Source organism: Dipodomys merriami, unplaced genomic scaffold, assembly GCF_024711535.1.
Source record: "Dipodomys merriami isolate MVZ:Mamm:240054 unplaced genomic scaffold, mDipMer1.0.p SCAF_1, whole genome shotgun sequence".
NCBI lineage: Eukaryota > Metazoa > Chordata > Mammalia > Rodentia > Heteromyidae > Dipodomys > Dipodomys merriami.
The window spans coordinates 45725330-45753312 of NW_027202270.1; the positions used below are offsets into that span (position 1 = coordinate 45725330).

The following is a 27983-nucleotide window of genomic DNA, read 5'->3' on the forward strand; positions in this document are numbered from 1 at the left end:
CTCGGCGACGGCTTACGTCACGTCCGGCGGCGTTGCTAAGCAACCGAATGTTCCGAGAAACTTTCAGGCGGCTGGACTCCGCTGGGCGATAGTCTGGTATCCAAATCTGATGTTTGGGGAGCAAGATGGTGGTGCGGTTCGGAAGGCGCTCCGGACAAGCCAGGAAGGTGCTTGGTAAGCGGACCCGGCCTGGGTTTGAAGCATCCGCCGTAACGCAGTTTGGGGAGGTTAGACCGTCTTGCCGGGAGATGCATGGTGGCGGAAATCAAGGGACGAGCGAGAGAGCCGGGAGAAAGTTGTGGAAACCGGGCGCCGGTGGCTCACGTCTGTAATCCTGGCTCCTCAGGAGGCTGAGATCTGAGGATTTGGGTTCTAAGCCAACCTGGGCAGGAAAGTCCGTGAGACTCATCTCCTATTAACCACCTGTAAGCTGGAAGTGGCGCTAGCCTTAAACAAAAAGGCCCAGGGACTCAGAGTTCAAGCTCCTCGTCGGGGGAGTTGCGGGGGGAGGGGGGGAGGGGAGTCTCCACAAAAAAGAAAGAAAAGAAAAAAAGTAGACTAACCTAACTGACCAGCTGTAGATCCTCAGCCAGTTTCCAGTTTCCAGAGATCCCGGAGGCGTGGGGATGGGGACCTAAGTTTTGTCAATTACCGAATTGATTGGGATATCTTTCGGAAATGCCAATGACTTGAGTCTGCTGCAAATCTGCCAGCCTTAGTAATGTCTCTAAAGGGAAAGACTCAATTCTATCCACTCTAAAGTCAAGGTAACGTTCTCCACTGACTACTGCTTCTGAGCGCACACATTCCAGTCTTAGTGTTTGATCCACTGACTTGTGGCCAGCTTGTGGAAGACCAGATAAAGAATGAGAACGTTAAAAACAAAACAAAACAAAAAACAACCAAAAAATGAACAACAACAAAAAGAACAAAAAGACAAAAACAAAAAGAGCACTCTCAGTACTCATATAATTAAATCTGTTCTAGAGGGTATGGCCATATTAACACAGAGGTCTGGCCTGGCTACTTAAAAAAAAAAGCGTATTGTTAAGCAATATTATCCACTAAGTCTCCTCTGATCCTCAAAAATATACAGCAGCTGGGTGCTGGTGGCTCCCGCCTGTAATTCTATCTACTCAGAAGGCTGAGATCTGAGGATTCTGGTTCAAAGCCAGACTGGCATGAAAGTCCATGAGACTCATATACAGTTAATCACCAGAAAACCGGAAGTGTTGCTATGGCTTAAGTAGCAGAGCACTAACCTTGAGTTGAAGAACTCAGGGACAGCACCCAGGCCCAGAATTCAAGCCCCATGTCCAAGAAGAAAAACAACAAAAAAGGACACTGTGCCCCATAAGTATGTTCAACTGCTATATGTCAATTAAAAATATATTTAAAAAGCCAGCTGTGGTGGTTCAAACCTGTAATTCTAGCTCCTTGGGAGACAGAGATTGGAGGCCAATCTGGGGGAAAAAAATTATAAGGCTTCATTTCAACCAATGGCTGTTATATTAGCTACCAGGTAAGCACAATGGCTTGGCATAATGGCATGCTTCTGTCATCCCAGTTATATAGAGAAGCACATGTAGGATGCTTGAAGCCCAGGCTAGTCTAGGCACAAAACTGGTTATTTTATTTTATTTTATTTTTTTGGTCAGCTGTGGAGTTTGAACTCAAGGCCTGGGTGCTGCCCCTGAGTTCTTTTGTGCAAGACTAGTACTCTGCCATTTTGAGCCATTGCTCTACTCATTTTTGTTTGTCTGTTTGTTTTTGAGTGGTTATTGGAGACAAGAGTCTCATGGGGGCCGGGCGCTGGTGGCTCATGCCTGTAATCCTAGCTACTCAGGAGGCTGAGATCTGAGGATCGCGGTTCAAAGCCAGCCCCAGCAGGAAAGACTGTGAGATTCCTATCTCCAATAAACCACCAGAAAACCGGAAGTGGCACTGTAGCTCAAGTGGTACAGCACTAGCCTTGAGCTGAAGAGCTGAGGGACAGCGCCCAAGCCCAGAGTTTGAGCCCCACGACTGACCAAAAAAAAAAAAAAAAAAAAAGAGTCTCATGGGGACTTTTCTGCCAGGGCTGGCTTTGAATAGTCAGATCTCAGCTATTCAGATCTCCTGAATAAGCAAGGATTATAGACACAAAGTAGAAAGTAACCAACACAGAAGAGAGGGAGATTAGGCTTAAGTTGGAGAACACTTGTCTAGTAAACATGCAATCCTGCGTTTAGTTCCCAGTACTTCCAAGAAAGAAAGAAGAAAAAAAAAACAAGAATACAAGTCAGAGAAAAATGTTAATGTACCCAAGAATATATTAATTAAAAGACAGATGTTTTAACTTAAGACATTTCTGTTTGATTATCCTGTTTAAAAGTAACACATGGGCTGGGAATATGTGTGCTAGAGTGCTTGCTTAGCATGCATGAAGCTGTGGGTTTGATACACAGAAAAATCCAGAAGTGGTGCTATGGCTCAAGTGCTACAAGCATGTATTTTGATCAGGTCTTTTTGGTTGCAAGTGACTAATTCACAGTAAAGATGAAGGAATATAGGCAACACTTGTAGAGCACTCTTCTGCTTCTCAGTGTTTTTTATTTGATTTTATTGATTTGTTGTTTATGTGGTACCAAGCAATCAAACCCAGGAGCTCATGCATACTAAGCAAGCACTCTACCACCAAGCCATATTCCCAGTACCTGCTTTTCAGTTTTGATTGGCTTTATTCTACATATAGAGGCTTGGGAAGTAGGCAAGTGGGCACGATGGTGTCTGTTGTTCTTAATTCATTTCAGCTTAGCAACCACTTTTCATTCCCATCAATCTTAATTTAAACCCTAAGATGATTAACCAATCCTAGCAGCTTTTCTTTCAGTACTCTTTCTCATATTGTATGTTTGTTTTATTTTGGGTCCGGTTGTGGGCCTGAACTCTGAGCCTGGGCGCTGCCCCTCAGCTCTTCAGCTCAAGGCTAGCACTCTACCACTTGAGCCACAGCACCACTTCTGGCTTTTTTTTTTGCTTATGGGTGCTGAGGAATCGAACCCAGAGCCTCAAGCATGCAAGGCAAGCGCTTTACCACTGAGCCACCTTCCCAGCCCTCTTTCTCTTATTGTAAAGCCTTGACATTTCTTGTCTCTGCTTCTGTTCTTCTCAAAACTAAATGATGAAAGTATTAATAGCAAATATTTGTTGAGAGCATGCTAGGTACCAGTTACTATGCTTAATTGTTTATGTGTATTGCTTTAATTACCACACCAACCTTGGGCTTTTTTGTTTGCTAGTCCTGGGGCTTGAACTCAGGGCCTAGGTACTGTCCCTGAGCTTCTTTTGTTCAAGTCTAATGCACTACCACTTGATCCATAATGCCACATCTGGCTTTTTCTGTTTATAGGGTACTGAGGAATCAAACCCAAGGCTTCACACATACTAGGGGAGTACTCTACCACTAAGCCACATTCCCAGCCCATCACACCAACCTTGTAAAACTGGTACTGCCAATAATATCATGTTACAATGAAAGAAACAGATTCTTAAAGGTTAAACCACATAGTTAATATGCAGGCTGCTCAGGAAAAAGTCCAGTGTCTCTAACGTTATCCATTGTATCACTGTACCTTTGTTATATTTGGCCCACCCATCAATAGTCAAATCTCTTTTCTGGTTTCAATAAATTTTGTATCTTTTTTTGTTTGTTTGTTTTGGGTCTGATCATGGGCCTGAACGCTGTCCCTCAGCTCTTTACCTCAAGGCTAGGTGCTCTACCACTTGAGCCACAGTGCCACTTCTGGCTGGTTTTTTCTGCTTATGTGGTGTTGAGGAATCAAACCCAGGGCCTCATGCATGCAAGGCAAGTGCTCTACCACTGAACCACCTTCCCAGCCCAAATTTTGTATCTTATAAACCCTACCACCTCCTTAAGGTAGGAGGCAGAATTAATTTACCCAGCATCCCTTGCAACTAGACTGCAAACATAGAACTAAGACCCATCCATTAGTTTGACATATGCTAGATTTGTATTCTGCAAACAACAGTATAAAGGAGCAAACATCATATTGACTCCATTTTCTGGAGAGAATGGCAGCAATAGTGTACTAATTTTATTGACATCAGTGGTGATATCCAGTGGGCAGCCTCCACTAGGACCTCATGATGTAGCTGGTATGGTGTTTTGTATGTACAGCTTCCAAGGATGAATCTGGTTTTCCGGGATATTCCACAGGATGCCTAATATTCCATAATGAATTTCTTTCATGCTTAAACAAGTGAGACTGAATTTGTTAGTAATTAAGAATATCAATTGATAAAAGAATAGGAATATATCACAATGTCTAAAGAATATGGATAGTCTCAAGGTTATTCATTTATGAATTGCCACATCATTAACTTTGAACATTATTTATAATGACCTATTGGGGATAGTTATTGCTATCATCTTTAAAGATGAGGGTTCCAGGTGAGTACTGGTAGTTTACACCTGTAATCCTAGCTACTCAGGAAGCTGAGATCTAAGGAAAGAGGTTTGAAACCAGCCTGGGAAGAAAAGTCTCTGAGAAAGGCATATGCCTAAGTGCCTCTTCTTATTTATATAAAAATAATATATACATACTGAAACAAACTCCAAGATACGGAAACAAGAGACTTCTTTTTTTAGTTTTTGATGATTCTGTCATCTTTACCTTATAAATGGTGTGCTTAAGAGTACATTTTTGGGGCTGGGAAGGTGGCTCAGTGGTAGAGTGCTTGCCTTGCATGCATGAGGCCCTGGGTTCGATTCCTCAGTACCACATACACAGAAAAAGCTGGAAGTGGGTGCTATGGCTCAAGTGGTAAAGTGCTAGCCTTGAGCTGAAGAGCTCAGAACAGTGCCCAGGCCCAGAGTTCAAGCTCCATGACCAGCAAAAAAAAAAAAAAAAAAAAGGGGCTGGGAAGGTGGCTCAGTGGTAGAGCACTTGCCTTACATGCATGAGGCCCTGGGTTCGATTCCTCAGCACCACATAAGCAGAAAAGGCCAGAAGTGGCACTGTGGCTCAAGTGGTAGAGTGCTAGCCTTGAGCTGAAGAGCTCAGGGACAGTGCCCAGGCCCAGAGTTCTGACCCCATGACTGGCAAAAAAAAAAAAAAAAAAGGACATTTTTGGGGGCTGGGAAGATGGCTCAGTGGTAGAGCGCTTGCCTTGCAAGCCTGAGGCCCTGAGTTCGATTCCTCAGCACCACATAAGCAAAATGAAAAAAGCCAGAAGTGGCGCTGTGGCTCAAGTAGCTCTAGCCTTGAGCTGAAGAGCTGAGGGACAGCACCCAGGCCAGAGTTCAGGCCCCACAACTGGACCCAAAAAAAAAAAAAAAAAAAAAGTACATTTTTGGAAGGGTTGGAGGGAGGGCACAGAACTCAAGGGAAAAAGGGTGAAAAGTGCAGCATTGGAGCTCGCTGGACACTGATGAAGACGGGAGGGAGGGACTAAGAGAGAATGAGTAAACAGAAGACACTGTACAAAAAGAAATGTACTCATTACCTGACTGGTGTAATTGTAATCCCTCTGTACAATAACTATAAACTACTAATAATTTTTAAAAATTCGTGAGACTCTTATCTTCAACTAACCAGAAAAAAGTTGGAAGTGGAGGTGTGGCTAAAATGCTAGGGTGCCAGTTTTGAGCAAAAATGCCAAGTGAAAGTACTAGGCTCTGAGTTCAAACCCCAGTATCCAGGAAAAAAAAAAAAAAGTGTGGGTATCAAGGTTCTAAGAAGTTGAATGACTGCCCAAATTTACATAGGAAGGAAATGGCCAAGCAAAGACTTGAGTCTAGGTTCTCTGACTTCAAAGCCTTATTTTTCCACTCAATATAAACTGTTTTTAAGACAATAAGAATTCAGCTGAGAGCTGGTGGCTGCTTCCTCCTGTAATCCTAGCTATTCAGGTGTCTGAGATCTGAAGATGAATAGTCAAAGCCAGCGTGGGCAGGAAAGTCTGTGAGATCCTTATCTCAAATTAATCACCAAAAAGCCAAAAGTAGAGCTGTGGCTCAACTGGTAGAGTGCTAGGGACAGTGCCCACACTTGAATTCAAGCCCCCAGGTCCAGCACATGCACGCGTAAGCGCGTGTACACACACACACACACACACACACACACACACACACACACACACACACACACACACACACACACACACACACACACACACACACACACACACACACACACACACACACACACACACACACACACACACACACACACACACTAAATACTCAAAGCAATTCCAGGTATCGTGCTAATATATAAATTTCTAAAGAAAATCATTTGCACTTTTTTAATAACATGATGTTTTTAATTTCATTAGAAATAAGGAACTCTGGAGAAGATGGAATTTCCTACCCGCCTCTTTTACCTAGCAAGGTAGATCTTCAGCAAGTGACCATAATTCCTCACAATGAATGGAAAAGAATTCAGGATAGCCTTGACGGTTTGACAAGAAAAGCAGCAGCTCTTCGTGCAGAAAGAAAGGCGAAGAAAGATATGCATTTGCAATCTCAAAATGTAGTAAAACACTGGACTAACACATATGCAGTAAGTATTAACCTTCCAGGGCTATACATACACTGAAGACCTACTCTTGTATTTTAATATTCCCTTACATATCTTTTATACTTTTATGCTTAAAGTGTCATAAAATGCACTGAAACACATTTTCAATATCTTCATTTTGGTATAAGTAATAACAATAACAATAAGCAACATATTTAAATTATAAAATTTAGCAATTTGACAGTTGTATATGTTTCAGAAATCATCATTATAATTAAGATAATGAACATTTATCACCCTAGAGTTTCTTCAATCCTAGGTCATCACTGATCAGTATTTTATTATATTATAGATTTTACTAAGAACAGTGTAAGATTCATTCATGTTGAATGTATTTGTTGTTCACTTTTTTTTTCTTTTTGCTGGTCCTGAGGCTTGAACTCAGGGTCTGGATGCTGTTTCTGAGCCTCTGTACTCAAGTCTAGTACTATACCAACTTGAACCACAACACCACTTCTGGCTTTTTCTGAGTAGTTTATTGGAGATAAGAGTCTCATGAACTTTCCTGCCCAGGCTGCGTTTGGACTGTGATCCTCAGATCTCAGCCTCCTGAGTCACTAGAATTCCAGGTGTAAGCCACCAGCAGTTGTTCTCTTATTTTTATTGCTGAGTACTATCCTCTGGTATGGTATTCTACAAGTTATCTGATCTCTTGTTGCTGGTTTCACAGTTTACTTTTGAATTGTTTCCATGTTTTTGCTATTGACCTTTACTCATGTAAAGGTCTATATGTGAACATACGCTTCCATTTCTCTTGGGTAAATATCCTCCAGATGTAGAATGGCTGAACCACATGATTGTTGTAACTGTTTTCCAAAGCCATTGCAATTCTGCATTCCCACCAGTAGTATATGAGTGTTTGTTTCTTTTACAGTCTCCCCAACAGTTAGTATGATCAATCTTTTTAATTATGAACATTCTAATAGATGTAAAGTATCCTATTATAGTTTTAATTTAATTTTCTCTAGTTACAAATGTTGTTGACCATCTATTAATAAACTTATTTTCAACCTGGATATCTACTTTGAGAAAGTATCTATTCAAATCTTTTACTTATATCCATGTTTTATTATTATTGAGTATAGGGAATTTAAAAAATATCTCTTGAAGCTGGTCATACTTGTGTATACCTGTAATCCTAGCCCTGAGGAGAGATATCCAGGCAGCTGGATCTTGAGTTCAAGGATTGCATAGAGAGGTTGAGGTCATCCTGAACACGATAGAAAGACCCATAACCAACACCAAACCAAAACACACACAAAAAACAAACATTTTATTAGAAATAATTTCTCACTCACTAGACACTATGGTGAACCTGAGCTATGCAACTTGTGGGTGGGGAGAGAAGGGGAGGGGGAAAACTGGGAGAGAGCAAGGGAAGGGGTGACATTGTCCAAAAAGAAATGTACTCATTACCTGACTTATGTAACTAATCCCTCTGTATATCACCTTTATAATAACAATAAAAAATAAAAATTAAAAAGAAGAGAAATTTCTCTTAGTATGCTTCTTAAGTTTTCATTTTCTTACCTTGTCTTTAAGTTTTTTTATTGTTTTTATGAAGATGTACAGAGTTGTTACCTTGTCTTTTGAAGAACAAATTTTTCTTTTGTTTTATAGTTTTTGTCTTTTTTTGGTTGGTTGTGGGGCTTGACCTCTAGGCCTGGGTACTATCTCTCAGCAATTCAGCTCAAAGCCAGTGCTCTACTACTTGAGCCACAGCACCACTTCCGGTTTTCTGAGTGGTTTATTGGAGATAAGAGTCTCCTGGAGGGGCTGGGAAGATGGCTCAGTGGTAGAGCGCTTGCCTTGCATGCCTGAGGCCCTGGGTTCGATTTCTCGGCACCACATAAGCAAAAAGAAAAAAGCCAGAAGTGGCGCTGTGGCTCAAGTGGTAGAGCGCTAGCCTTGAGCTGAAGAGCTGAGGGACAGCGCCCAGGCCCAGAGTTCAGGCCCCATGACTGGACCCCCCCCCAAAAAAAAAAAGTCTCCTGGACTTTTCTGCCCGGGCTGGCTTTGAACCGTGATCCTCAGATCTCAGCCTCCTGAGTAGCTAGAATTACAGGCGTGAGTCACTGATGCCTGGCCTGTTTTTTGTTTGTTTGTTTGTTTGTTTGTTTTTTGAGATAGGGTCTCATTATGTTACCCAGACTAGTCTGGAACTTGTGGGTTCAAGTGATCTTTCTACCTCCACCTCCTGAATTGGTGGGGTACCTCTAGGACTGGCTAATGACAGAAGCTTTTCCCTTTCTTTTTTCTTTTCTTTTTCTCTCCTTCCTTCCTTCCTTCCTTCCTTTCTTTTTTCTTTTCTTTTTTTCTCTCACCAATTCTGGGGTTTGAATTCAGCCTGGTGCTTGCTGTCCCTGAGCATTTTTGCTCAGAGCTAGCACCCTATCACTTGGTCACAGCTCCACCTCCAGCTTTTTGGTGGTCAATTGGAGATAAGAGTCTCATGGGGCTGGGAATGTGGCTTAGGGGTTAGAGTGTTTGCCTAGCATGCAAGAAGCCCTGGGTTCAATTGCTCAGTACCACATACACAGAAAAAGCCAGAAGTAGCACTGTGGCTCAAATGGTAGAGCATTAGCCTTGAGCAAAAGAAACTCAGGGATGGGGCTGGGAAGGTGGCTCAGTGGTAGAGCGCTTGCCTTGCATGCTCGAGGCCCTGGGTTCGATTCCTCAGCACCACATAAGCAAAAAGAAAAAAGCCGGAAGTGCCACTGTGGCTCAAGTGGTAGAGCGCTAGCCTTGAGCTGAAGAGCTGAGGGACAGTGCCCAGGCCCAGAGTTCAGGCCCCACGACCGGACCAAAACAAAACAAAACAAAACAAAACTCAGGGACAGTGAGTTCAAGCCCCAGGACTGGCAAAAAAAAGTCTCATGGACTTCTGCTTAGGTTGGCTTCAAACTGGGATCCTTAGCTCTCCCCCTCCTGAGTAGCTAGGATGATAGGCGTGAGCCACCCACAATAGCAGAAGTTTATAATAAGTCTAGCTTATTTTGTTCGTGTGACCATTCTGGTTTTTTCCCTTGCTTGTGCCCTCAGGACCTTGCACTTTCTTTTGCTTGTTTGCTTGTAGCTAGCACTTACCCACTTAAGCCAGGCATCTAGCTCTGCTCTTTATTAGTTAATTGGAAACAGAGTCCCTTAGACTTTTCTAACTTGGCAGGCATTCTTTGAACCTCAGCCATCCAGGTTTCAGCCTCCTGACACCTTGGATCACAGGCAGGAGCCACTGGTACTGGCTCATGTTGACAGTTTTTGACAAGCCTTTATAAGCATGAAGAAAATGTTGGGGAGAGTGAAACTGTTCTACAAGTTACTGCATGCAAAGATATATGTATATAATTTTTAAATGTAATATATTTATACAGAGGTGTTACCATTTCATAAGTCAGGTAATGAGCACTTTTTTTTTTTTTGAGTCCGGTCGTGGGGCCTGAACTCTGGGCCTGGGCACTGTCCCTCAGCTCTTCAGCTCAAAACTAGCGCTCTACCACTTGAGCCACAGCGCCACTTTCGGCTTTTTTCTTTTTGCTTATGTGGTGCTGAGGAATTGAACCCAGGGCCTCAGACATGCAAGGCAAGCACTCTACCACTGAGCCACCTTCCCAGCCCTGAGCACATTTTTTTTTTAACAACTCCACTCCTTCCTTTGCTTTCTCTCAGTTTCCCTCTTCTATTCCTACCCACAAGTTACATAGTAATGTATGCATTTTTAAATTATAGAATTATAATTTTTTTTTGGGTCCAGTCGTGGGGCCTGAACTCTGGGCCTGGGCGCTGTCCTTCAGCTCTTCAGCTCAAGGCTAGCGCTCTACCACTTGAGCTACAGCGCCACTTCTGGCTTTTTTTTCTTTTTGCATATATGGTGCTGAGGAATCGAACCCAGGGCCTCATGCATGCAAGGCAAACGCTCTACCACTGAGCCACCTTCCCAGCTCCTAGAATTATAATTTTTATAATAATTTTTTTTCAAAAACCCCTCTAGCCAGGCACTGGTGGTTCATGCCTATAGTCCTAGCTACTCAGGAGGCTGAGATCTGAGGATCATGGTTCAAAGCCAGTCTGGGCAGAAAAGTTTGTGAAACTTTTATCTCCAATTAACCACCATTAAACAAAAGTAGAGCTCTGGCTTAAAGTAGTAGAGTGCAAGTCTTGAGCTCTAGTATATAAAGGGATGAGAAATGCTATATACCTTCTATTTTGCTTTTACATTGAAATAACACATTAAATAGAATCTACTTTTATGGTATTTAAAAAGACCAATGAAGATCCATCTTACCAGTGGAAAGACTTACTATAAAAACCAAGAGCAACTAAGCACCAACTTTAGTGGAAAAAAGCAAGAGGCCATGTGTTCAAGCCCCAGTATAGCACACATGCACATGTGCTTGCACACTTGTGCACGCACGCGCACACACCCCCACACACAAATACAGAGTAGTAAAAACTGTGACACAGGCCAAGTACAGATGAAATATAAGGTGGTAATTCATTAAAATAAGACAACCTAGCTGGGTTTGATGGCACATGCCTGAAATTCCAGCACTTGGATGGCAGAATCAGGAGGATCATTAATTTGAGATCAGCCCAGACTACATATTGCATTTCACAGAGGCACTACCCTAAAGAAGAGACAACCTAGAACAAACACGTGTTACCTATGCGAACCTGGCATATGATAGAAAAGGTATCACAATCAGAAGGGAGAAGATGGAAATCTGATAACTGAGTCTGAGATAACTGACATATGAAAAGGATTAAATTACATCCCAACGGTATAGAAATTTAAAAAATGAATTTTAGCAAGTTTAAAGACCTAAGTTTAAACAGGAAAATTTTAACATTAATCATATTTTAACATAAATGATCTCTTCAGGATGTCAGTGTAAATAAGACAAAGATATCACAAACAAAGGTAAAGAAAGACTTCATATGACATGACTCATTGAATAAAATCCTCAGGGTGTAGAGAAACATAAAATATGCTGGTGTTGATTTTTTTTTAATATTATTTTATTTTATTTGAGAACATACTGTACAGAGGGGCTACAATTACATGGGCAGGATAATGCATACATTTCTTACCAAGCATTGCAGCCTCCTCCTTTGTTTACCCTTCACCTCCCTTCCCAGCCTCCCCCCTCCCTGGTATTGGTTTTTTAAGTGAACAAAAGCAGTAAGTTGGGTATGTAGTTGGGTATAAAGTTCCTCTCTGTAGTTACATAACTATATGGAAATATAGAAACTAGTCATAGTAATTATCTTATAATGAGAAGACACTGCAGATGAAAGTTAAAACTGTAGAGAAAAACTCACTGTGTACTTCTATGATGTGTGTGTGTGTGTGTGTTTGTTTTGTCGGTTGTGGGTCTTGAACTATGGGCCTAGGTGCTGTCCCTCAGTTCTTTAGCTCAAGGTCAGCACTCTACCACTTGAGCTATAGTACCACTTCTTGTATTCTAGTGGTTAATTCTAGTGGATAAGAGTCTCACGGATTTTCCTGCCTGGGCTGGCATTGAACCATGATCCTCAGATCTCAACCTCCTGAGTATCTAGGATTATAGGTCTGAGCCACTGGGCATCAGGCTGCATTTGCATTTTGATTATGTAGATGTACTACCTCCCTAAATAATTCAATTAAAAAGTTAACTCAAGAAGAGTAGTACAGGGAAAGCGTGCTGGTCCTATGAAAAGTTAACTCAGGGCTGGGAAGGTGGCTCAGTGGTAGAGTGCTTGCCTTGCATGCATGAAGCTCTGGGTTGGATTCCTCAGCAACAGAAAAAGCCAAAAGAGGCGCCGTGGCTCATGTGGTAGAGCACTAGCTTTGAACTGAAGAGCTGAGGGACAGCACCCAGGCCCAGAGTTCAGGCCCCACGACCCGCAAAAAAAAAAAGTTAATGTTTGCCTAGCATGCATGAAGATCTGGGTTCAATTTCTTAGTACCACATAAACAAAAAAGACCAGAAGTGGCACTGTGGTCCAAATGGTAGAGTGCTAGCCTTGAGCAAAAGAAGCTCAAGGACAGTGCCCAGGCCCTGAGTTCAAACCCCAGGACTGGCAAAAAAAAAAAAAAAAGAAAGAAAGAAAAAAGTTAATTCAAATATGTAACCTTAGTGGGGCTCCAGTGGCTCACGCCTGTAATCCTAGCTAATCAAGAGGCTGAGATCTGAGGATAGTGGTTCAAAGCCAGCCCCAGCAGGAAAATCCATGAGACTCTTATCTCCAATAAACCACCAGAAACCGGAAGTGGCACTGTGGCTCAAGTGGTAGCGTGCTGGCCTTGAACTGAAGAGTTCAGAAACAGCGCCCGTGCCCAGAGTGCAAGCCCCATGACTGACAAACAAACAAACAAACAAAACAACGAAGTAACTTTGCTTGGGTGCCAATGGCTCACACCTACAATCCTAGCTACTCAAGAGACTGAGATCTGAAGACTGTGGTTCAGTTAACCATTAAAAAGCTAGAAGTGGAGCTGAGGCTCAAGTGTTAGTGCCAGCTTTGAGCAATAAAACTTAGGGACAGTGCCCAAGCCTAATACCAACACACACACACACACACACACACACACACACACACACACACACACACACACACACACAGAATGTAACCTCTTTGTTTAATCAATTACACAAAAAATGACAAAAACCAATAATGGAAGTTCAAATGATCACATTATAATATTCAATTTTGGTAAAATTAAATTAGAAAATGAAAGAGTTCTTTTGAGCCAGTTGCTGGTGAATCAAGACTGTAATCCTGACTGTAATCCTGGAGGCTATAATCAGGAGGCTGAGATACAAGGATCATGGTTCAAAGACAGCCTAGGCAGTAGATTCTAATCTCCAACTAACCAGCATAAAGCCAGAAGTGAAGATGTGTCTCCAGTGGTACAAAATAGCTAAACCAAATAGCACCCAAGCTCCTGGACTGGCACACAAAAACTAGTGCTTTTGGATTGGGGATATACCTCAATGGCAGAGTGCTTACTTAGGATGCACAAAGTCCTGGGTTTGATCTTCAGAAACAAAATGCTTTTGTCTTTTTACAGGGGATGAGGGAACAGAAACTTAAAGCCAAAAAGAAGCGTGATGAAGAAATTGAGGCAGAAAGACAAATCATTGATCTGGACGAAGAAATATACAAACAAGGAGAAAGGAAAAAGGCCATTGAAAAAGCAAAGCAAACTCAGTTGTATCAGACAGAAAGAATGAAAAACTTTCATGTACTTCCCTTGTTATTTGTTTTACATGCATAATTAATTATAGCTATGAATATTTACACTACATTTCATATTTACACTTCATTGCACTTTTTTTTTTATAGTCAGGACTGCTTCTCAGTAGAGTTGTAACTGAACGTGCAGCCCAGATTGAATTCCAAAAGAGCAACATAAAATCAGATAAAAAATGGGAGGAACAATTGAAACTCAATGTTGAAAAAGCTGTTAAAGAAGAGCAAGAAAAAGTAGAAAAACAACGTAGAGAAAGAATAGCTCTTGCCAAAGATCACCTAAAACAGTATGTATATAGAAATCACCCTTTCCATATCTTCTTTTTCTCGTTATTGATATAGTGCTGATTACACAAGCACCATGCTAAAATACTTAGCAGAAAAACATAAAGAAGAGACCATATGCTGGTGGATCATACCTGTAATCCTAGCTATTCAGGAGGCTGGGAACTGAGGATCACGGTTCAAAGCCAGCCTGGGCAAGAAAGTTTATGGGACTCATCTCCAATTAACCACCAAAAAAGTTGGAAATGGAGCTGCGGCTCAAATGGTAGAGTGATAGCATTGAGCGAAGAAACTCAGAGACAACACTCAGGTCCTGAGTTCAACCCCCAGGACTGATACACACACACAAGTACAAAGAAAATGTTAGAAGTCACTGTTAGAACTGGATGTGGTGGTAGAATCCTATAATCTCAGAACTCAGAGATGGAGGCAGGAGGACAGGCAGACTCAGTCACGCAAACAAACACTTTTTCTTCCTCACCCACAGATTATGTGGTGGTTACTATTGCTGTAATAATGGTATAACAAACAACCACAACATAATGGCAGTTAGCTGTCAGTGTGTTTTTCTCCTGCATCTGTTGGTTGGCTGATCTAGACTGGACTCTGCTGAGCAGCTTTGTTGTGGTAAAGAACTCAACTCTGCCAACAGGTTGTGAAAATGGATTACCCAGCCTTAGAAAAGCCTTCACAGGACAGCACCATGATACCTTGAGGGCAGCCTCTTGAGAACTGCCCACCCAAGCCACTCTCCAGTTCCTGACTGTCAGGGGAGTGACGGATAGTGACAGTGATAGTGGGATTCTTTTTTTTTTCTCCATTGTGGGGCTTGAACTCAGGGCCTGAGCTCTCCTTGAGCTTTTGTGTTCATCTAGTACTCTGCTGCTTTGAGCCACAGCTCCACTTATGGTTTTTGGATGGTTAATTGGAGAGAAGAGTCTCACAGACTTTCCTTCCTTGCAATCACCAGATCTCAGCCTCTTGAGTAGCTTGGATTACAGGCATGAGCCACCAGCACCTGGCTGATAGTATTTGTAATCACTAACTTACTATACTTAGCAATCAATTACTGAACACAACTTCTGGTCCTTTGCCTGAAAATGAGATTTCGTGTGTGTGTGTGTGTGTGTGTGTGTCTGTGCGTGTGTGTGTCGTGTGTGTGTGTGTGTGTGTGTGTGTGTGTGTGTGTGTGTGTGTATGTGTCTTGAAATGGGACTTGAAATCAGGATCTTCCTTAGCTGTTTTGCTCAAGTCTAGCATTCTACCACTTGAACTCCAGCTCTACTTACAGCTTTTTGCAGGTTAACTGAAAATAAGAGTTTCATGGACTTTCTTGCCAGGGCTGGCTTCCCACCTAGATCCTCAGATCTCAGCATTCTTAGTAGCTAGGATTACAAGCATGAGCCACTGTGCCTGGATGAAAATGAGACTTTTCAAACCTCCTAAATAATCTCTAGGTTCCAGACCCACACAGCCCATTCCACTATAGCACTTTGACCAGTGTGAGTTCCAGAGGAAATAAATAAGATTTATACCGACACCACAACTACCACACAGAGGGATCTATGACCAAGAATCTTATTCAGGTTGGAAAGAAATGTTGGAGAGTACCTATTGCCATAGCTCTTATTCCTCTATAGATGGTTCAGTTGCTCTTGTAGGAAGAGGCTTATAGACCTTGCTTAAAAAAAAAAAAAACTTACTAATTATAGCCTGTTAATCCCATCAGCTTCCCAAAAGAAGGAAAAAAGCCCCATAGGATAGTTTTATATCATTTACCCTTGGATAAGATGATGTGGAAGGTGTGATTTGTATCCCTTTTACAGACTTAAAAGCCACCTTACATATAGTACTTGTAGATCACTCCCTCCATCCAGCTGTCTCCAGGATATCTCCATGCCCTATCTCTAGGTATCTCAACATGGCTACTGGAGAATTATTGAGTCCCATCCATACAGTGGATTATCCAATTGCATCCCTTTCCACTAAGGTGTCCAAACCAGAAACATTGCAGTCCACTTCATTTTTATCTTGGGCATAGGGTTGGCTGCTATCTGAGGGGGTTCCTGGGATCCAGAGTCTGTTTTAACTGCAGACCAGGAGCTCCTGGCAGTGATTGATGTGGAGCTCAGGAAGTAAGTTGAAGAGGTGGTGTTAGAGATTCTTAAGCTCCACAGTGAGGACCTCCCTGGGGTGAGGGGATGTCTCCCAAAAACCCACACAGGGGGCTGGGAGGGTGGCTCAGTGGTAGAGCGCTTGCCTTGCATGCATGAGGCCCTGGGTTCGATTCCTCAGCACCACATAAGCAAAAAGAAAAAAGCTGGAAGTGGTGCTGTGGCTCAAGTGGTAGAGCGCTAGCCTTGAGCTGAAGAGCTGAGGGACAGTGCCCAGGCCCAGAGTTCAGGCCCCACAACTGGACCCCCCCCCAAAAAAAAATAAAAACCTACACAGATCCCACACGGACAACAAGCATTTAGTCACTAGTGGCTCAGATGGCATTAATAGCTAGCCAACGGCAGCGAGAATAACAAGTCAGGTGGCCATTTGAGTAAGGGGACTTTTGCTCCTTTTTCCATCAAGACCCATCTCTTGAGGGCCTAAGTTCATAGCTTACATAGCACTGAAACTAGAACTGTATGCCTCAGACCCAGCTTTTTTTTTGGCTCCACATCTCAGGTCCAGTCATACTAATGGTGAATGGCTGAGAAAATAAATTTATTACATGGTATGGGCAGACTCAGGAAGAGGCAAAGTAAATACTTCAGCCATCTGCAAGATACAGGCATGAGCTTCAGGTTTAAGTAAACAAAGAACTGAGGGTAGCGGTCCCTCAGTCCCAGTCATAGCTGTGGCCTGGTTGGTCATTGTCAGTTGTGATTCTCTAGAGGTTATTGCGCTCATCATTTGATGGGAGCAATCTGAGATTACTTCTGCTCCAGAGGGCAGTCTCATCATTTTAGACAATTGTTCTATGGGGGGGGGGGGGACGTTCTACAATACTCTGATGTTCCTTAGGGCTATTGTTGATTCCTTGTCATAAAGATCATCAACTAATATGTCCTCCTGGATCCCCAGGTGATTGCATAGTGACTGTAAAGAGAATGACTTAGACAAAGACAGAGAAAAATGGAAACAGGGATACCAAGTTTTTCTCCTGTATTTGGTTAACACAGGAGCCCAAGTAGAGACTCAGTGCTTTATGGCAAATCACTGTTTAAATACCTGTGGCATCATTATATAATACCAACGTTGAGAAGCACTAGAGATTAGGAACTTTCCCCCTTTACCAGTTAACTAGTCCTTTCTAAAGAGAAGGAACACTTGAATCTGGTGTAAATCTCATTTTGGTGAGGCCTTTTGAAGAATATATTGGCAACTCTGGGTTGTTTTGATTTGTTTTAGTAGCTGCTACTTGATGTCTCTTCTTTTTCCCTAAAGACATTCACAAATTCTTTCTTAAGCTTCCCCCATCCAAGATAAGAATCTAATTCACTGTTTTGCTCCAAGTTATACTTGTTTTTGCTTTAGAATGAAGGAACGGAAAGATGAAGAAGAAGAAAGGAGAAAATGTGAAGAAAAAGATGCCGAGGAAATGAAGCGACAGAATTTACTGTATGAAATAGAAATTAAAAAAAAAGCAATCAAGAGAAAAGAAGAGATAGATGAAAGCAGGAGACTATTTTTGGTAAGTTGAAAATACAAAAGTTCAAAAATTATACAAGTCATATACCAGTGGCTCACCCCTGTAATCCTAGCTACTCAGGAGGCTGAGATCTGAGGATCACGGTTCAAAGCAAGCCCAGTTAGGAGTCTTATTTAAGCACCAAAATGCTACAAAGGAGCTGTGGCTAAAGTAGCAGAACACTAACTAGCCTTGAACAAAAAAATGCTTATGGGTAATGCTCAGGTCCTGAGTTCAAGCCCCAGGACTGTGTGTGCATACACACACACACACACACACACACACACACACACACACACACACACACACACACACACCTCCAGATAATAATAATATAAGAGAAAACACACACACACACACACACACACACACACACACACACACACACACACACACACACACACACACACACACACCTCCAGATAATAATAATGTAAGAGAAAACAACTGCTATTAAGTTGTGTTGCTAACAGAATATATACTTTTAAGAGTGTGTATTTGCTATGATTTATTTTGTGTGTGTGTCAGTCGTGGGGCTTGAACTCTGGGTCTGGGTGCTGTCTCTGAGCTCTTTTTTTTTTTTTGGTTAGTAGTGGGGCTTGAACTCTGGGCTGGGGCACTGTCCCTGTACTCTTCAGCTCAAGGCAAGCACTCTACCACTTGAGCCACAGCACCACTTCTGGTTTCCTAGTGGTTTTATTGGGGATAAGAGTGTCTCACAGACTTTCCTGTCTGGGATGGTTTTGAACTGTGATCCTCAGATCTCAGCCTCCTGAGTAGGTAGAATTACAGACATGAGCCACTGATGCCCGGCAGTTGCTATGATTTTATGTGCTCTCATGCACATAAAATGAATGAAATTTCTTTTTCAAATGAGTTTCCTTAAAATGAGAGTTTGTATCACATCTTTTGTGTGTGTGTGTGGTACTTGGGTTTGAACTTAGTTTCATGCTTGCTAGGCTGAGCCATGCTTCCGGCTTGACTTTATTTTAGTTCTCTTGGAGATGGAGTCTAGTTAACTTTTCTGGCTGGCTGGCTTCCAACCTTGATCTTCTGGATCTCAACCTCCTGAGTAGCTAAGAATACAGGAGGGAGCCACCCTCGCCTAGCTTATTTCACAATTTTATATGTTCTTTTAATTTTTTAGAAAATGCTAAAATAGTACATGCATAGAATTAAAACACTAAACACCTAAAGGCTCAAAGGAAAAGTTGCAGTTTTTTGTACTGTCCATTTTGATTTTGCTTCCTGCAGACAACCATTTTCAAGTTAAAGGTACAGGGGCTTGAACTCAGGGCCTCATGCTTTCATGTAGCTTTTGGCTCAAGGTTAGCACTCTACCTCTTGAGTCACATTTGTACTTTCAGTTTTTTGCTGATTAACTGGAGCTAAGAATCTCACAGACTTCTGCCCAGGCTGGCTTTGAACTGGATTCTCAGATCTGAGCCTCCTGAGTAGCTAGCATTACAGGTGTGAACAGGTGCCTGGCTTGAAAAATTATATTCTAAATATTCTATTTTTAGGTCTTAAAATGTGTAGAAGGATCTAAAAGATACTAATATTGCTTTATGTGGCTTGGAGAGAGGTTTCTGCCTTGTTGTCCTGGTAGTTGAGGATTTAACTCTTTCTTTCATATTCTTCTTCTCATCTTCCACTCCCTAACTAAATACCACAATTTTATGTAAATCGTTATTATAGTTATATAAATATTTTATTTGCAAAGTCAAGTAGTATGGTATGACTTCTTTGAGACTATAAAAAATTTTTATTTTAGCCGGGTGCCAGTGGTTCATGCCTGTAATCCCAGCTACTCAGGAGGCTGAGATCTGAGGATCATGGTTCAAAGCCAGTCCAGGCAGGAAAGTCCATGAGAGTCTTATCTCTAACCACAAGAAAACCAGAAGTAGTACTGTGGCTCAAAATGGTAGAGTACCAACCTTGAGCTCAGGGAAAAGTGCCCAGGCTGTGAGTTCAAGTCCCATGATGGACAAAAATAAATGATTTTAGTTTATTTTTTTTTGAGACAAGGTCTTACTCTGTAGTCTCAAATTTGCCTTGTGGCCCAAGATATGAAATTGGAATATACTATGTAGTATTTTATATTTTACTCTCTCTATCATGTCACTGAGATTATGGTTTATTTTTACCATTTTTCTATTATTGAACATTTAGAGATTGTGGCTCAGTGGTAGAGTGCTTGCCTTGCATGCATGAGGCTCTGGGTTCAACTCCTCAGCACCATATAAGCAGAAAAAGCTGGAAGTGGCACTGTGGCTCAAGTGGTAGCAGGCTAGCCTTGAGCTGAAGAGCTGAGGGACAGTGCTCAGGCCCAGAGTTCAGGCCCCCACGACCGACATATGTATGTATGTATGTGTTTGGTACCTTTATTCACAGTTCTACTCATTTGGGACATATTTCCTGCAAAGAAATGGCTACATTAGAAGCTAAGACTATTTGAAGGTTTTGATAGATATTGATATGTGAAATATTTTTTGGAGAAGGTAATATGTATTTATTTCTTCAAGGAACATATGAATGATAAAAATATCATTAAAGCTGTAGAACAACAGCAGCAGGAAGAGGAAGATGAAAAGATTAGAAAAATGATCATAGCAAAAAAGCGCCTTATACAAATGCGACGAGACAAAGAAGCTGAAATGGACAGGTAGAATTTTAAAATAACATGTATAGTTAATGAAGGACTGTCTGAAATTATTTCACAGGAAGTCAAAAGTTAAGGAAGTGTGGACTTTAGGAATGGAAGTACCACTGTTTATATGACTAGGCATATGGTGACATGATGGTTTTTATTTAGGACATGAAAAGAGTTATACTATCCTTTAGGGGCTGGGAAGGTGGCTCAGTGGTAGAGTGCTTGCCTTGCATGATTGAGGCCCTGGGTTCGATTCCTCAGCATCACATAAGCAGAAAAAGCTGGAAGTGGCACTGTGACCCAAGTGGTAGAGCACTAGCCTTGAGCTGAAGAGCTTTGGGACAATGCCCAGACCGAGTTCAGGCCCCACGACCGACCAAAAAAACAAAACAAAAAAACGACGACGACGAAGCTATCCTTTGGCTTTTGAAGGACTCTCTTGGATGGATAGTTAAATATATTGGTCTTCTAAGGGAAAGATGAGCTGGAAAAGGCTCTGTGAGCCATTAGAATGTAAGTGGTAGTGCCAGCTGTGGATACAGGTGAGTTCACTTAGGGTGACAGCTAGGAAATGAAGGTGGCCTAGTCCCTAGGGAACTCCATCTGTAAAGGTCAAATGGAGAAAGAACACAAGAGAATAGCTTCTAAAGATTGGCGGAAAACCAAAGAAACGTTAAGGAAGAGAATTTCAGCGAGAGGAGAGCATTCACCAGTGTTTTATCAATAGAGGGATTGATTAAGATTTGATAAACAAGTGTCTCATAAAATGAGACTTGAAAGTTATTTCTTTACATCATGTGCAGTGTGGGATGGGTGGAGAGACAAGGGGGAAGGCAGATTGTAGTCCAGGTATTTCTGTCTAGATCATGCATCTCCCTGTGCAAAACCCTCAGTCTTTACAATGCCCCCCACACTCCATGCCCTCCGGATGCCCAGCGCATCCCACCTTCATTTTCCAGATCTCATCTCCTACTGTACTCTTCTCTTCACCTGTTCTAACCAACTCTGCACTCTTCCTGTACACTCTGTGGGTAACAGACACCTCCAGAGTACATATAATTTGCTTTACTACCTCTTCCAGATCTTTACTTAAATATTACCTTCTCCTTGAGGATTTTCCTAATCCCTTTATTTAAAATTACACTCTGGGGTTGGGAAGGTGGCTCAGTGGTAGAGTGCTTGCCTTGTATGCATGAGGCCCTGGGTTTGATTCCTCAGCACCACATAAGCAGAAAAAGCTGGAAATGGCGCTGTGGCTTAGTACAGCGCCAAGGCCCAGAGTTCAGGCCCCATGACTGACAAAAAAAAAAAAATTACACTCTGTAGATCAAAGACAAAAGAGGAAAAAAAAATTACACTCTGTAGATCAAAGACAAAAGAGGAAGTAAGACAACATAAAATTGCATGCTTTGCTTCGTTTCCATAATTGTAAGAAATACCTGAGCTATTTTGGCTCATGGTTTTGGAGGTTTCAGCCTATGTTGCCTTTGGGTCTGTGGCAAGACTTCAGCACATCATGGTGGGCTACAGGGTAGAGGAAGCCTTCACTCATGGCAGTTGAAGAAAGGGACAGAGAGAGACACACAGAGATAGAGGGAGGGAGGGAGAGGTGAGACAGGAGGGAGAGAGACAAAGGAGAGAGGAGAAAGGAAAAAGAGAGGGAGAGAAAGGAGAGGTGAGAGAAAAAGAAGAGAGAGAGAGAGAGAGAGAGAGAGAGAGAGAGAGAGAGAGAGAGAGAGAGAGAGAGAGGGAGGGAGAGGGAGAGGGAGAGGGAGAGAGAAAGCATGAGAGAAAGGGCCAGGATTCCAATATTCCCTTCAAGGGCATGACCCCAGTGACCTAATTTCCCTTCACTAGACCCCAGGCCTCTTATGGGTTCCATTCCCCTCCCCCTTGCATACACAGGCTGGTGATAGGCTTTCAAGACATGGGTACAATTCAAATCAAAACACCTTTATCCCTTTAACTGCCTTCTTTTACTTCATTGCTTGGTAGCTATATTGTATTACAATTTATTTATTCAATTTATTGTGATACTATGTTGAAGGCAGAGCCTAGTGCTTGGTAGACAGGTGCTCTCCTGCTGAGCCTGGTCTCTATCCCTCTTTTACACATTATTTTTGAGATAGTGTCTTACTTCCTGCTCAGGTACACACCTGGCAGCAATCTGCCTGTGTTAAGTTTCCTGTTGTAGTTTGGTGACAGACACATGCCACCACATCCACCTTCTTCCACTGAGCTGGAGACTGGTGGACATTTCTGCCCAGGGTGGCTTGGAAAAACAGTCCTCTTGATCTTAGCTGCCACATAGCTGGGAAGACAGGAATGCACCACTGCATCCAGCTATGGGTTGAGAAGGTGGTCTTGGGAACCTTTCTGCCAACTGGTCTTAAACCTTAATCCTCCAAATCTCAGCCTTCCAAGTAGCTAGATTACAGGTGTGAGACACTGGCATCTGCCTTTTAACTGTTTTGTTTATATCCCTCTCTCCCAGCAATAATAAAACCTCCATAAGAGAAAAGAGTTTACTTTTGTTTTAATGCTTTTGTTTACTGTTATGTTCTTAGCACCTGGAGTAGTGCCTGGTATACAGTATACCTTTACAACTGTACAGGATTTGGAAGTCCTCCTTTATACAATATTCCTTTTCTCCTCCTCTGTCCATATCGCTTTCTAGAATTCTCATGACATGTATCATCCTTTGCTTTAGATAGTTATTGCATAAATGTCTTTTTTTCTTTACTTTAGACTTTGGCTATGCACTAATTCTTTTCATCATTTCTTGCGCACTTTGCTCAATCAATAAATTAGTGAATTGTCACACTAATTAACCAGTTTCCTTTCCCTATTCCTTTAACAAAATATATTTATTAGCCAGGTACTGGTGGCTCATGCCTGTAATTAATCCTAACTACTCAAGGGTTGACATTAGCTTTGAAGCCAGTTTGGGCAGGAAAGTCCGTGAGATTGTTATCTCCAACATACTATTTTTTAAAAAAAAGCTGGAAGTGGAGCTATTACTCAACTGATAGAATGCTAGCCATGAGGGGAAAAAAAGCTCCAGGATAGCACTTAGGCCCTGAGTTCAAGCCCTAGGAGTGGCACTATATATGTGTATATATATATGCATATATATATACATACATATATATATATATATATATATAGTTATGTGCTATATACATATTTGGCCCTTGACTAGAGAGAGAATCTGGGAATCTAATAGTGAAAGGGAGAAGGTTGTAAAAACACATCGTCAACAAATTCTAAACATGATAGTGGGAGGATGAATTTATTCACTATTTTGATAACTATTTTCTTAGGTTTAATTAAAGGTCATTTATTGCATAAGCCTTCAGTGTTAGAACAAGCAGGTAGTCTAATAAAGTATTTTATTTTATTTTTTGCCAGTCCTGGGGTTTGAACTCAGGGCCTGAGCACTGTCCCTCAGCTTCTTTTTTTGCTCATGACTAGCACTCTCCCACTTAAGCCACAGCGCCACTTCCAGCTTTTTCTGTTTATGGTACTGAGAAATGGAACCCAGGGCTTCATGCATGCTAGGCAAGCACTCTACCACTAATCCAACTTCCCAGCCCTAATAAAGTATTTTTAAACAGTCTCCAATATGGAGAATTTTAATTGTGTGTGTGTGTGTGTGTGTGTGTGTGTGTGTGTGATGGTACTAGGCTTGAACTCAGGATCTCAGCCTTCTGAGTAGTCGTGAGCCACTGGCACCTGGCAACAACTTTTTCCTATACACATATACATACACATAAATACAATACAACCATATACATGACTTTTAATTTTTAGAAATATTTATTACTTTTTTATTATAAATTCCTTATCTTAGCCATTAAAAATAAATGTAAAATATGTGACAAATTAATATTCACTTGAAACAATGTGTAAAGAGAGTAATGCATCTTTTTAGTTTTATAGATTGCAAAATATCTCAGCCTTCATAAGGAAGTTCCCTTGGCTCCATTACAAATCTGTTCCTTTTGTTCTAGGCTAATGGAAGAGCGGAGAAAAAGAATAAATAACTTCCTGAGTGAACTAATGAAAAAGAAACTTGATAATGAAGATTTGATTTTTGCTAGAGATAGTGTAGAAGCTGAGACTGAGTTGGAAAAAAGAGAAAAGGAAAAGAAGGAAAAAACTGAAGCAGAAATAAAAGCAATTGCAGAATATAGAGACACTGTGGTAAACAATTCAACTAAGACTTTTCCAGCATGGCATCCACACCCTCTGGCTCTCTGACCCAAATCTAGCAGAGATAAAAAAATTGTATAGATTCTCTTCCTATATTCTTGAAACCATTGGTGACTTCCAAGTAGAATCTGATGACAGTCAGCTACTGATATTTGTAGATGCAGAGTAGCATCTTTTTCAGAACCAGTTTAAGTGTAAAGATTGTTATTTATTTAATGTATATTCATTTAAATGTTTTAAACCACATAAAAATTATTCAGTTATATAGGGGAAAAACGAAGGAGGAGGTAATACTTGATAGGAAATATACTCATTACCTTACCCCTCTGTACAGTATTTTTACAATAAAATATATACAAAAAATTATTCAGTTACAATGTTAAGTCAATCCTGTAAATTGACTGTCATAACATTTAAATTATACATTGATAAATGCTAGCAATATTTCACCTATAGTTCCTTAAAATCTTTTGTGCCTATATTTTCTCCCTCTTCCCTCCCTTCTTCCTTCTTTTCTCCTCCTTTTTTCCTTCCCTCATTTCTCACCACTCTCCCCATTCCCCCTCCATCCATCCCTTCCTTTCTTTTTTCCCCTCACTCATTTTCTTCTTCTATTTCTTCTTTTTCCTCCTCCATCATCCCCTCTAAACTGGCTATGTAATCCAGGCTGGTCTCAAACTAAGATCCTCCAGCACCAGCCTCCCTAGTGCAGAAATTACAGGCATGCCCCATAATACCTAGCTGTATTTTATCTTTTAAACCCAAGGAGTTGTTCTATTTTACTGGTGTTTTCATTAGGCATTTCCTAATATTCAGGGAAAAAAATGAAACAAAAGTAAACCTACCATATCAACACAGATGCACATATTTCTCTGCCCCTGCTTCACTCCTGGCTAACTTTCTACTTGGAGGATTCTAACTCTGTTCTGGTTTTAATTAGAACTGGCTGCTAAAATTAATTTTAATTAAAAAAATTTTCATTGTCTAGATGAAAAACAAAGAGGAAGAAGAAAGACAACGAAAAATAGAATTCAAAGAGTACTTGGAGGCTGTCAAAAAAGCAGATGAGATTTATTTGGAGCAGGAAAAAGAGAAAAAAAACAAAGCTAGTAAAAAACTCCAAGATCTTCAAGATGACCATATTCAACGAATGGTAATTACTTTCTAAATACACATTTTAGTGATAAATATGTAAGGCAGTTTTCATGCTAGTTTCCTGTTTCCCAGTTTCCTTTGTTAGGAATGGTTGCTATGGTTACCACAGTAGACTACCTTATACCTGTGAGGTTTGCCTTTGCATCATCTGCACTGAAGTTCATGTTAGGTTGTTCCTTTACAGGAATGTTTATCTTGAGTCCACTGTTCGACTGTAGTTATCTCATGGCTTCAGTTTACATTTCCCTAATGACTGAGGATCATGAACAGCTTCTCATGTTCTTAGCTGTGTGTGACTCCTTTTGTGAAGAGTCCATTTAAATGTGTCATCAGTTATTTGAGGGATTTTAGTTAAGCTTTTTATATTTGAAATACAGCATAAAAGCAAACTTTTAACATGTATGTGTGTGTGTGTGTGTTTGCACACGTGTGCATATGTGTGCTAGGGATGGAACCCAGAAATGTTTATGTTTCCTAGCCTTTTTCTTTCTTGCAGTGCTTGACCCTAGGGCCTTGCCCATGCTAAGCAAGCACCTTGCTCTGAGTTCCACCTCCAGCCCCATATTTACCATTTTTCAGTGTATATCTCTATGCCCCTATCTACCTTCTGTCTCTATGAGTTTTATTATTCTAGGGGCCTCATTTAAGTAAAATCCTACTGTATTTATCCTTTAGGGTGTGGCTAATTTCATTTAGCATACTGAGTTCATGCATGTGGCAGTAAATATATTGTATGAATGGACCATGTTTTTTTGGTCCATATTGCTGCCCACAGACCTGTGAGGGGTTTCTCCCTTGTGGCTATTGAATAGTACTTCTCTAAATGTAGGAATCCACAAATATGTCCTTTCAATTCTAAAAGATGGAATAGAATTGCGGAATCCTATGTTAATTCTATCCAAGTAACACTTGCTTTCCTTTCTTTTTTTTTTTTTTTTTTTTAGAAAATCATAATATGGGGCTGGGAAGGTGGCTTAGTGGTAGAGCGCTTGCCTCGCATGCATGAGGCCCTGGATTCGCTTCCTTAGCACCACATAAAGAGAAAAAGCTGGAAGTGGCGCTGTGGTTCAAGTGGTAGAGTGCTGCCTTGAGCTGAAGAGCTGAGGGACAGCGCCCAGGCCCAGAGTTCAAGCCCCACAATGGACAAAAAAAGAAGTCAAACGTGGCATTTCATGTTTAGAGCATATCTTATTGGTAGAGCATTTACTGAGCATGTACAAGGAAGGCCCTGGGTTCAATCCTTAATATGGCTTCCCTTAAAAAAAAAAAAAGAAAGAAAGAAAAAAGCAGTAGTAGCCCAGTGTGTGTGTGTGTGTGTGTGTGTGTGTGTGTGTGTGTGTGTGTGTGTGTGTGTGTGTGTGTGTGTGTGTGTGTGTGTGTGTGTGTGTGTGTGTGTGTGTGTGTGTGTGTTTTAATCTATTTATTATTTTTTGCCAGCCCAGTGTGTGTGTGTGTGTGTGTGTGTGTGTGTGTGTGTGTGTTTTAATCTATTTATTATTTTTTGCAAGTACTGGGGCTTGAACTCAGGGCCTTGGGCTCTCAGCTTTATTGCTGAAGGCTGGTGTTCTACCACTTGAGCCAAGCCTCCAGTTCCAATTTTTCTTTTACATTGTATTTTCTTTCTTTCCGAAATAGGCTAAACGTAAGTTTAATGCAAAACAAGCAAAAGAAGAAGAACTCAATTACTACAGATGTACCAATGCTCTTATGGCTGAAAAGGAGAAGGATTTTCAGGATTATGCCAGAGAAGTGATTAAATTTGAATCTGAATCAGCAAATAAATGCATTTATCCTCTTGTAAAAGCTGTACAGGAAGGACCTGGAGGCGGCCATGGACCACCTCTTATGGAAAGAGGAGGATTAAGACCAAGCTATCAGGCAAATGATATTACTGGAGTCCAGCTTCCTTTTTACAACTCTCAGGGAACAAAATATGATTTTCAGAAATCTAAGGGAAGGCTAGGTTTTACTTATTTTTAAGATTGACAGAATTTATTGTAGTAAATATGAGATACAAATATAAATGGATGTATGCTTATAATTTCTATTAATAAAGCTGCTTTTCATCTCAAGTACAATCATGACCGATTTGATTCTTCAAATATTCCCATTGAGTATATATAAATGCCCAAGTTTACATGATTCAGGTTTTTTTATCTTGGAAAAAAATAAACTT

At 41.2% G+C, this 27983-nt stretch overlaps 1 protein-coding gene across 1 annotated transcript; it reads left to right on the forward strand.

The window, feature by feature from the left end:
- The first annotated feature begins 44 nt into the window (after positions 1–44).
- Cfap210 (cilia and flagella associated protein 210) lies at positions 45–27879 on the forward strand. The gene is made up of 9 exons (XM_070033702.1): positions 45–174; positions 6340–6566; positions 13636–13809; positions 13911–14104; positions 17631–17787; positions 20310–20449; positions 24451–24643; positions 25641–25805; positions 27443–27879. Exons 1-9 carry the CDS (start codon positions 126–128, stop codon positions 27785–27787), a joined length of 1644 nt encoding a protein of 547 aa, XP_069889803.1. The 5' UTR covers positions 45–125; the 3' UTR covers positions 27788–27879.
- Positions 27880–27983: the final 104 nt, after the last annotated feature.